General features: G+C 39.0%; 1 protein-coding gene across 2 annotated transcripts; it reads right to left on the bottom strand.

The window, feature by feature from the left end:
* Positions 1-592: 592 nt before the first annotated feature.
* Positions 593-6,791, bottom strand: LOC18012910 (dual specificity protein kinase splA). 2 transcript variants are annotated; one of them, XM_024151241.1, is made up of 13 exons: positions 6,108-6,791; positions 5,373-5,823; positions 4,649-5,300; positions 4,491-4,531; positions 4,307-4,375; positions 4,031-4,131; positions 3,845-3,923; positions 3,579-3,677; positions 2,978-3,046; positions 2,825-2,874; positions 2,649-2,730; positions 1,427-1,521; positions 593-1,095 (listed from the first exon to the last, which is right to left on the bottom strand). In XM_024151241.1, the coding sequence occupies exons 1-13, from the start codon at positions 6,479-6,481 to the stop codon at positions 966-968; spliced, it is 2,292 nt and encodes a 763-aa protein (XP_024007009.1). In that variant the 5' UTR covers positions 6,482-6,791; the 3' UTR covers positions 593-965. The 2 variants fall into 2 exon arrangements, with proteins under 2 accessions (XP_024007009.1, XP_024007010.1); XM_024151242.1 differs by having other exon boundaries at positions 6,199-6,570.
* Positions 6,792-11,584: the final 4,793 nt, after the last annotated feature.

Genomic DNA, 11,584 nt, shown 5'->3' on the forward strand with positions numbered 1-11,584 from the left:
CTATTTAATTATAAAATTTAGTTTATATATAAAAATGATGTTTTAAAATTAATAAGTCGCATGATAATCACACATGTCATCAGATTTTGACAAATAGTATATTTAAACACATAATATTAACAAAAACAAATTTATAACTGGTCCATTATCTAAAAGTAAAAACAAAAAAACAAAAAAAATTATGATTACATTAAATGGAAAAAAATAGATCCAGAATCATAAAAAGAAAAGGAATATATAAACCAAAGATTATTAAAAAAAGGAAAATATTTAATGAAGATATGAGAAGAATCAAAAGAGTTTTAGAAGATTCACCGTATGAATATTAAGTATATTGTATACTTATTATTTAATGGGATATATATTTAGATTAGGAAATCCTTTTGCTATATAATCTCCTATGTAACATAAAGTTTATTTTCATGAAATAAAAAAAGAATTCTTCCAATCTTAAACTTTGTAGCTTGTGATAACTGAATATTTTGAGCTCATGTTAAACGATTTTCGGGGTTTCTTCTATTACGTGTTTGACAGTTTGAGCAAAGAAACAGAACAACCTCAGACTCAAAACACACAAACAATAGCAAGGGAATCATCCAATAAAATGTGACAATATTTACTCAAATCAGTGTTTTAAATCTTTGAGTCATTCCCGTTTTTTTCACATGTACAGGACACTTCTTTAACAAAACAGGGCCTGCCTCGGGCATAATTAGATATGTATCCTCTCTAGCTCGCCTCGCAAGCACATGACGTTTTGAAACGAATTCCATAAGAAGAATCTTGCCTCTCACAATGAAGAGAGAGACTATCCGATCGAGCTTACTAAAGCTTCTTTCTTGCTGCTTCTCTTCATTGCGCTTCAACACACAAACTCAAGAACTTTTTTTCTGCGTCTGTAGCTTAGCTTTTTCTTCTTTGTCTTCTTCAATGCGAATCAGATTCTGCTCCGTGGGTTTCAAAATTTATTTTTCCTTGAGGGAAGAGTTGTCTATTGATGCTGCACGAGCTGCCTGGAACTGTATCGTGTATTTTCTTTGAAGCTCTCTTAGTCTGTCCATAACTTCTTGGAAAGTCGGTCTACGCTGTGGTTCGCTGCACATATATCTTACTCATATTAGCTGCTGCTTCATAGATATATAAATAAAAACACAACTGTGAGAGAGCGTAAGAACTTTTGTTAGCTATCTCTTTAGGTGAAAAGTGATAAATGTATATCTTGGCTCTTGGCAATCACAGTTCAATTCAACAACACCTAATCATTCCTTACTGTACGTGGTGGTATTCGGTGAAAGAATACTATAAAGGAAGGGAAGTAAAATCAGAGTGTGGCATATAGGTTACTGGTTCATCCTTTATGCTACTATCAAAGACCAAAACATACAATGAGGATATTTTCTGAATATGTTATATATGTTAGACGTACCTCTGCCAGCAGCTTTCCATCAGAGAAATCCACTGAGGATCAACATCCTTGGGGACTTCAAGCCTCTGGTTCATGAACCCCACAGCTCCAATCACCTGCAAGTATCCTAAATAGACTTCTCTTCATATTTGGCTCACTTGTGCATGCGGAGATTATACATACAGGAACTAAGAGGAAACAGAAAATGCAAACTTTCCTAAGCAGAAGGGATGTTTTGCGGTAAGACCTCTAATTCATAAAAAGGCAAATGGCTAGTATGGTTTCCTAACAATACTTTACTGAGTACAGCTTATTTATGGGGTTGATTAAAACTACAGTAAAACCTCTATAAATTAATACTCGATAAATTAATAATCATTATAAATTAATAAATTTTACTAGTTCCAAGTCAGGCCAATGTAAAAATCCATCAAATTCGATAAGATAATAAGATAATAATTTTTTTTGAAACTCTTATGTAAATAAATGGTCCCAACAAAAACATAAATTAATAATTATATAAATTTATGCAAATATATGTAAATATAATATTCTAAAATATGACTAATGTCTTTGTTTTTATTTAAAGTTGAGATTTTATTGGTTCTCATCTCTCTAATTATTATATCATTAGTTTTTATTGCTGTTTTACTATATACATTTAAAATTTATGATGATTTTTTTGATGTGATAATTGATTTTCTCAAATGTAAATGTTTTTAAATGTGTTGTACTATTATCTTTAATTTTATCATCAATAATAGTGATAGTAACCATAGGCTTTTATAAATTTTAAACTTATGAAACATATATATATTTACATGGGCGATCCAATATGGTGTTAAAAACTATTTTATTGCGATAGTTATGATTGTTAATCATAATATATATATTATGAGATTTGTTAAAATTTGGAAATATAACACTATTCCAAAGAACTTTTTAAAAAATTATATGCGGAAAACAAATGTTTTCTACAAATTAATAATTATTAATTTATAGATAAATTAATATCACGATAAATTAATAAAATATCATGGTCCCAACATTATTAATTTATAGAGGTTTTACTGTATATGCATTATAATAGCAATCAAACAGCTGCAGTATTTGTAAAATCGAGATTCTTCCGTGGACTATGACATTGCATAGCTTTAAGATATGACCAAATTTCAGATTTCCCTAGTCTAGTTTCCTATGGGGACAATTCTTGACATTTTTTTCCTAAATGTGAAAATTATACCTGCATAGCATTTAGATTTTCCCACGGAATCTTCTCAGTCACAAGCTCCCATAGTACTACTCCAAAGCTGTAAACGTCAGACCTGCAGTTTAAAGAGTAGGAGGAGCATCGTTAGAGATGAAGGCTAGAAAAGCAAGAAGCAAAAGAACTTAACCCAACACAAAATGAGACTATACTTTTCATCAGCAGCCTCATTTCGAAGAACTTCCGGTGCCATCCATTGAGGCTTCAAAACAGGTAAAAAGCAATGTAATTCATCATGAGAGAATGGACGTCATAAAAAAAACAAAAAAAGAGGAATCAGTTCGGTAAGAGTCTATGTTGAATACCGTTCCCCTTCCAGTCTTCGTAGTGAGGTACGTCTCATGCTTGATACGCGAAAGACCAAAGTCAGCAACCTGTTTGAGATGACACAGTAAGTTAACTATGAAAAACAGAGCTTTTCTTCAGGTCAATTCTAGTTTCTACTTCTGCAATAAAATTCCAAGCCTCTCTTTTCTGGTGTATTCACAAAAGACTTGTCATTGTTTAAAGCTTTATTTTTTGTTCAGAATATCTTTTATTCTTTATTTGGTTTTTACATTTTGCTTTCAGCTCTAACAAGTCGAATTTTATCAATCAGATGATGTTTTCTCATACAGCTTCCCAGCTCTCACAATGGAATAACTAGACCCAATAACATTCTTTTTGTACCTAGGCTAACATTCTCAACCCGTGTCACAAATGAAATGGAATTTCTATTGGAGACATGCATGTCCAATTCGTTCGCTGAAATCATGTAACCTCTGATATCAGATGAAAGTGGACAGTATTTTGTAGGAATAAAAGTATCTTTTTTTAGCTTCATCAAAATTACCAAAGGCCATGATGGATAGTTATTACTTGTCAGTTTTAAGGGAAACTATATGAATCTAACAATGGAAACAATACCTTCACTGTCCAGTTTCGATCGACTAAAAGATTTGACGACTTCAGATCACGGTGAATGATGGGTGGACTACAGTGGTGAAGATAATTCATGCCACGAGCCTGTGGGAAGAATTATGTAAATAAAATATGTAACATGTTGGATGAGATGTACGGGGGCTGAACCAAAGAGTGGAAAAGAACGATACGCAAGACAGATGCAACGAAGAACCAGAATAGAAAAGCTTCTATACTTAACAAACAACTGGATCATTTTGACTAGTACTTACAATGTCCGATGCCATATGGATACGTCGCCTCCAATCCAGTTTTGACGTGTTCCTCTGCAGCAAACGGAATAGACTTCCACTGCATATGTTATTTTGATAGATTTAGAGTGTGAGTCAGAGCTTTGGTCCCGGAGTTTAAAAAGCACATAAGAAAGTGTAGTATTAGTCAAAGAAATGAGACCGAACCGTGGAAGGAACTCTGTCACTATACAGAGACGCTGAGGCGATGTCACGGCTCCCATAAACAGTAGAACATTTGGATGTCTAAGTCTTTTCATCAACGATACCTTCAGAATCAAGCAAGTAAAGCATAGATACCTCAAAATTAGAACGAGTAGCTAGCTGGTAACTTTTCAAACGAAAATATGAAAGGCAGAAGGCAGGTGTCACTTACTAAAAACAATTTAAATATCAATTGTCATTTTACCAAACATGCTTAAAGAAGTGATATAAACACAATACCTCTTGTCGAAAAGATGTTATTATCTCTTCTGAATATTCTTGTTTGGAGAACACTTTTACAGCCACATCCTGCAGTGACATTAGCAACTCTCAGTAAGAGCATCTTTTGTTCATGATTTCTCATTAAGGCTTGTAAAAATCGACAATGCATATTCTACAAAGTCAACAAAAGGCAAGAACGTACAGATCCAAACCATAGACCGTGATAGACAGTTCCACATGAACCTGCATGCATAAAGAGGAAATTATCAGAGCATGTTAGCAGAACAGAGACCAGAAATCCACATAATCTGTATGATGTCTTGAAGAATGGATATGTCATTCGCAAAAGGAGTACGTGACCTTGCCCAATTTGTTCTCCAATTGTCAAATCCTCCCATAAGATTTCGTAGTCCAAGCAGTCACTATCCATATCAACCTTATTCATAACACTGCTGCTAGTACTTCCACAGCTGCTAGCACTGCTTGTGCTGTTCACATTTACAGAGGAAGACCAAGACCCCATAGCCTCGTTATTGGCAGCCTTATTACTTTCAGACTTAACACTATGAAAGGAATTACTTTGATGACTCTGATCTTTCTGCTGTTCATTCTGCACCCAAGGCCACACAGAATGAGCACGTCTTCCTTCCAAACCTTCTTGCTCATTCCCTTTCCATGGCCATGATAATCCTTTCTTTACCAACCATTCCTCAGCTTTTGTGGCAAGTTTCTTAGGGAAGACAGAGTTTCCATCATTTTCATCACTGGAATCTCTGGAGGGCTTTGAAGACTTCTCATCGCTATGTATGAACACACCAAAAGGAGATTGGATAAAATCCCCCCTAGGTGTGCTAGCACCACTTATTGCTGCATCCTCCCTCCGGTCAGAGAGAGCAGCATCGAAGAAGCCTTGATCCGACTGATGACTGTCCCCACTTCCACCCTCAGGGTGTGCAGCGTAATTATCACCTGCTTGCATTTTCGACCTGACCTTGTTGCCCACCTTGGATGCCTGTAATTTTGACTACACTAGTCAAACAATGCAACAGTATATTAAAAGATGAGAACGTGCAATCAAACTAACCAAATCCGATATCTTGGATGCAATAGCAACTTGTATAGGCTGCTGAGAATCAAGGCCAAGTTTCGATACAACAGTCTCTTTGGAATCAAGACCAAGCTTGGATGCAACACTATTAGTCGCCCTGCTAAAGCTCGTCTCCCCTTCTTGCCCACTTGTCTTAGCTGGAGTAACTCTCGGGTCTTGAAAGAGTGCCGAATCATTTGTGATGCATATGATCCCAATAAGAGAACCATCATCATCATAGAAAGGAGACATCGTAGTCACGACTGAAAACCTGTCTCCTGCTTTGTTCTTGACAGGAAACTCACCAGTCCAACTCTCTCCACAGCCGCAACGCCGAGTGATATTTTGTGCAACCGCAGCGTCCTGTTCATCTACAAGAATATCAATCGGATCCTTCCCAAGTGCTTCTGCAGCTGAGAAGCCATAAAGCTTTTCCGCCATTGAGTTCCTGGAACAACCATGCCATTGAATTTTGAATCTAAATAGCACTTGGGACATATCTACCTAGATTGTCTGTTTCTATTCCAAACAAAACGAGTTAAGCAAAAACTACCATTATCAACCCACGAAATCACATCTCCTTAAACCGTTCCTAAACTATAGGAATGAAATCTACAATCCTTGCATCTGATCATCCTCGATCCCAGAAATGTCCTGACGAATATGTATTAACTAAAAATAGAAAAGAACAAAAGAAAAAGAAAAGTGGAATCACAGAATCTAACTACTCACCAAAAGATTATTTGCCCATTTAGATCGAAGACATGAACAGCTTGTGCCATAGACTGCAAAATATTCAAATACTGTTTATCGGTGAACTTGCCTGCCGATTGTCCCTCGCCACCAGCTCCGGCGGCTTTCGCATGCCCACGGCTCTCCCTCCGCAGCGGTGAAGCGTGACGGAACGACGCCGCGCCGCTCTTTCTCCACATCGGAGTTCCGTCACCATGGTTCCTCCTCACAGGCCGTTGCGGCGACATCGAATGCGAACGCTGCTTAATCTCCGCCGATACCTTGAGCTTCGACATCTCACGCTTCAGATGCTCCTGGCTTTCTTCTAGCTCCCGTATCTTCTTCAGCAGCTCCTCCGCCGGTGGAGTCTCCATTGCGAGCGAGGAAAAACCGCAAACGCAGCCAAAATAGTACACAGGAACGATACTATCGCTCTAGAACGGAGATCGAATCTGAAGCTAAGTGAGTTGAATCGGGAAGAATATTTACATAATCTGATAGGACCGAAGCTGAATCACGGCTAAAAAAAATGGTGGAAGCTGGAAACGAAGAGTAGAATGAGGATTTAGCAATCTTGGCAAGAAGACAATCTGGAATCTGAGGAAAGGAGAGAGAGAGAGAAAGCTTTATTGTTGTATGTTGTTCTTCTAAAGGGAGTCAACAATGATGGAGGAAACCTTCTCTGCTTATCTTTGCTTCTTTTGATTCCTTTTTTCCTGATTTTAGGTTTCTTATTTTGTTCTTACTTTTTTTTTCCTAATTTTTCAATTTTTACTACTTTTGCTCATGTTCTTCACCTTTTTTTGTTTTGCTTTTTCTTTCGACTTGTTTTTTTATATACGAACAAAATGAAAATTGATAAACACTTACTTAAGCTGATTAATTGTATTAAAGAAAAAAGTTTGTTGATCACTTGGTGCAACCGGGAGCTATAATATTATAGAGATTTCTTTCTAAACACAAACAAAGTAAATAGCCAACTGCGTTTTTGGTCAAATAATTAAGATTTATAACCATTTTCTTTTACAATGTTGAAACAACTTATTAAATAACCACCTGCTTTATTATATACATTCGATTGAGGCAGCTTTTGGATAAGTGGATTAGTGGCGTGATAAATCAAATTCAAATTAATTAAGTTTGGCTTGTTTGGTATTAGCAAGCTTTTTTTGGGATTTTCCTCTGTAAGACCAAATAAAGAAAAAGCGAAAACTTAAAAAGAAAAATACCAGATGAAATGGAAATAACTTGATTTTGTTGTGAAAACTTCTTAGAAACTTTATTAATCACTGGAATGTATATATAGAGTACATAGGGAATCTAGGTTAAGTACAATGCCCTGATGGGCCTAATGGGCCGGTATAAGAGTCCATATATGATATGTGTTATAACACTCTCCCTTGGACGAGTGAACCGGGTCAGCTACTCAATCGGGATCTCGATAATGCGCTGGGGAATGTTGCCTCATTAAAACCTTACCAGAAAAAACCCAGTGGGACAAAACCATGGTGAAGGAAAAAGAGTACAACACGCATTACTCCCCCTGATTGTAGCATCACTGCAGATCTCTAAGTCTATACATTCCTATCTGTTTGACGAGCTTCCGGTGTGTTGAAGTAGGCAATGATTTGGTGAAGAGGTCAGTTGAATTCTCACTGGATCGGACCTGCTGAACGCTGAGAGTGCCGTCCTTCTGCCAGTCTGAGGTTGAGAAGAACTTCGGTAGAATGTGCTTCGTCCGATCTCCTTTGATATATCCTTCCTTGAGCTGAGCTATGCATGCCGCGTTGTCTTCATACATCACCGTGGGCTGTGTGTCTTCGTCCATACCACAATCTCTGCGGATGTGCTGAGTCATGGAGCGCAGCCAGACGCATTCCCTACTAGCCTCATGAATGGCTAGGATTTCAGCATGGTTTGATGAAGTGGCAGTGAGTGTCTGCTTCATTGATCTCCAAGAGATGGCTGTTCCTCCATGCGTAAAAACGTAGCCAGTTTGAGACTTGGCAGTATGCGGATCTGATAGATATCCTGCATCGGCGAAGCCGACTAACCCATCTTTATTTTGGTTAGTATAGAAGAGTCCTAAGTCTTGAGTACCTCGAAGGTATCTTAGGAGATGTTTTATACCGTTCCAGTGCCTCTGAGTTGGAGATGAACTATATCGAGCGAGGAGGTTCACGGCGAAACATATGTCTGGTCTAGTGTGACTAGCCAGGTACATTAACGCTCCTACAGCACTGAGGTATGGCTTTTCAGGACCAAGGATTTCTTCATCATCCTTTTTGGGACCAAGAGGGTCATCACTTAAGCTTCTAACTACCATTGGGCTGGTCAATGGGTGAGCTTGGTCCATATTAAATCGCTTGAGTACCTTTTCGATATAAGCCGATTGATGCACAAGGATTCCTCCTTTGATGTACTCAAGTTGTAATCCCAAACAGTATTTTGTTTTGCCTAGGTCTTTCATTTCGAATTCTGCTTTTAAGCAGTCGACTGTTTGGGAGATCTCACCAGATGTTCCGAGGATGTTTAGATCATCCATGTATACTGCTATGATTACAAATCCTTTGTTTGAGTACTTCTTGATGAAGATGCATGGACTGATGGGGTCATTTTTGTAGCCTTCTTTGATGAGGTAATCGCTGAGGCGGTTGTACCACATACGCCCACTTTGTTTCAGTCCATACAAGGATTTGTTCAGCCTGATGCAGTATTAATCTCGAGATGCATTTTTGTCTTTTAGTTCAATGCCATCTGGGAGTCTCATATATATTTCGTTGTCCAGAGGCCCATAGAGATATGCGGTTACAACATCCATTAACCGCAGATCAAGATTTTCTCTTATGGCCAGACTTATGAGGAATCGGAATGTTGTTGCATCCACCACTAGAGAATAAGTCTCCTCATAATCGATTCCGGGTCTCTGTGAGAATCCTTGTGCTACAAGCCGTGCTTTGTATCGAACGACTTCACCGAGTTCGTTCCTTTTGCGCACAAAGACCCATTTGTGGCCCACTGGCTTGATGTGTGATGGGGTCCGGATGATCGGACCGAACACGTTTCTGAGTTTGAGACTCTTTAACTCCACGTTTATGGCTTCTTTCCATTTTAGCCAATCTGTTCGATGTGTACACTGTGTTATTGACGTGGGTTCTAGATCCTCTTGCGTGAGCGCAACATCAAGTGCTACTTTGTATGCAAAGAGTGCATTTAAGTCGACTTCTTTTCGATTCCATTGTATTCCGGACATATTGTAATTGATGGAGATCTCATTGTTATCTTCTGAACCTGGAGATTCGGCTTCCCGAACTTCCATTGAGGGTTCATTAGATTGAGTCTCAGCCGCGGCTATGTCTGATATTGCAGGAATCCCGGTTTCGGTTATTGCACCTTTCTTTGATTTCCGGGGATTCTTATCTTTGGAACCGAGAGGTCTGCCCCGTTTGAGACGTGGTGCAGACTCTGTAGCAACTTGGGTCTGTCCCGTTGGGACAGCTATTCGTACTGGTGCATTACAAGCTGGGATGTACGATTTGGTTACTTTGGTCGGGTCAGCAAAGGAATCTGGCAATTGATTAGCTAGCTTTTGATAATGAATAATCTTTTGGATCTCTGAATCACATTCTAGAGTCCGAGGATCTTGCCAATTTAATGATGTTTGATTCCATGAAAGATCTTTGACCAGCTTGTTTGTCTCACCACCTAAAGAGGGATATACCGATTCATCGAATTGGCAATCCGCATATCTGGCCTTGAAGAGATCTCCAGTGGTTGGCTCGAGATATCTTATGATGGTGGGAGAGTCAAAACCAACATATATTCCCATCCTTCTTTGAGGTCCCATTTTGGTTCGATGTGGTGGAGCAATGGGTACATATACTGAACACCCAAATGTTTTGAGATGGGAGATGTCTGGCTCATGACCCGAGAGTAGTTGGGATGGGGAATATTTGTGTTCACTAGATGGCCGGATGCGTATGAGTTCAGCAGCATGTAATACTGCATGTCCCCATGCTGAGGCCGGGAGCTTTGATCTCATGAGTAATGGTCGGGCTATCCATTGAATGCGTTTAATGAATGATTCAGCCAATCCATTTTGAGTATGGACATGTGCTACAGGATGTTCCACGGTTACCCCCATAGCTATACAGTAGTCATTAAACGCTTGTGAGGTAAATTCACCAGCATTGTCAAGGCGGATAGTCTTTAGTGGGAAGTCAGGGAAATGGGCCCGCAATTTTATGATTTGGGCCAAGAACCTAGCGAAGGCTTGGTTCCGAGAGGACAAGAGACAAACATATGACCAACGGGTCGATGCGTCTATAAGGACCATGAAGTATTGAGGATAAGCTGTGCACATGAGGTGTTGAGGATAAGCTCGGTTTTCTTTGAGGGTATGCCCTTGAGAGTTTTGAATTAGTTTACGCATCATATTTGCACCGGGATGACCGAGCCGGTCGTGCCAAATAGTATAATCAGTAAACCGGGCTTTGAGAGTGGTATTAGCTTCAATCATACTGACTTTAGCATGGTAAAGTCCAGTAGAGAACGCGGGTATGGTTTCGAGGATTTGTTTATGGCCGTCTACGGTTTTAGTGACTAGGAGGGATTCTTTGTTCCCTTGACCTTGGGTTTCTATGTGGAAACCATTCTGTCTTATATCCTTGAAGCTCAGAAGATTTCTCTTCGAACTAGGAGAATATAGAGCATCTGGTATTTCAAGTTGTGTGCCATTTGATAGCAACACATAGGCATGGCCATATCCTTCGATAAGGTTTGAGGGACCCGCGATGGTGCTAATATTTGCGGTTTGATAGGTTAGGTTTATGAAGTAACTTTTGTTTCTTAAGATAGTGTGGCTGGATCCACTATCTACGACTATGGTTTCCATTTGCTGGTGTGCTTTTCCACCTTTGGATTTCTGACAGGCTAATGAAACTGGGAGCTAATAGACCTCAGTTAGCCGCTACAAATTCCAAGGATTGATCACCAAAACTGGAGAAGCTGCTGGTTGAAGAAGGAAAAACTCGGATCTGGTTTTTTTTTCGGTTGATCGTCGTGTACTGTAAGTGTGCGTGAGGGCGCGTCCGACGTTGGATCGACAAACGGTTTTCACCAGTAGATTCGTCTCGTCGAGGGCTTCGATTTGATATGTAGATCGTCTTCTGGTTCCTCACGGTTTGGAAGATATGCGTCTTTTAAGTTTCGACTTGCTTTTAGGGTTTTGGTGGTGGCCGGATTTATTAGGGTTTTTCGCTCAGAGAGTCTTATCGTGCTGATAACGTGTTGTGAAAACTTCTTAGAAACTTTATTAATCACTGGAATGTATATATAGAGTACATAGGGAATTTAGGTTAAGTACAATGCCCTGATGGGCCTAATGAGCCGGTATAAGAGTCCATATATGATATGTGTTATAACAGATTTGTCCTAAATTTGTTAGGCAGTTTTTTTTTTTTGACAAAACAATTGCC

The sequence above is a fragment of the Eutrema salsugineum genome, unplaced genomic scaffold, assembly GCF_000478725.1.
Source record: "Eutrema salsugineum unplaced genomic scaffold, Eutsalg1_0 scaffold_6, whole genome shotgun sequence".
In the NCBI taxonomy this organism is placed as follows: domain Eukaryota; kingdom Viridiplantae; phylum Streptophyta; class Magnoliopsida; order Brassicales; family Brassicaceae; genus Eutrema; species Eutrema salsugineum.

Bases quoted from the DNA above. Each gene is read 5' to 3' on its own strand.
- LOC18012910 (XM_024151241.1), bottom strand. From the start codon at position 6,481: ATGGAGACTCCACCGGCGGAGGAGCTGCTGAAGAAGATACGGGAGCTA. The intron at 4,532-4,648 runs GTCACGTACTCC...TTATGCATGCAG, and splicing joins TGGAGAACAAATTGGGCAAG to GTTCATGTGGAACTGTCTAT. The intron at 3,924-4,030 runs GTTCGGTCTCAT...TAACATATGCAG, and splicing joins GTGACAGAGTTCCTTCCACG to TGGAAGTCTATTCCGTTTGC.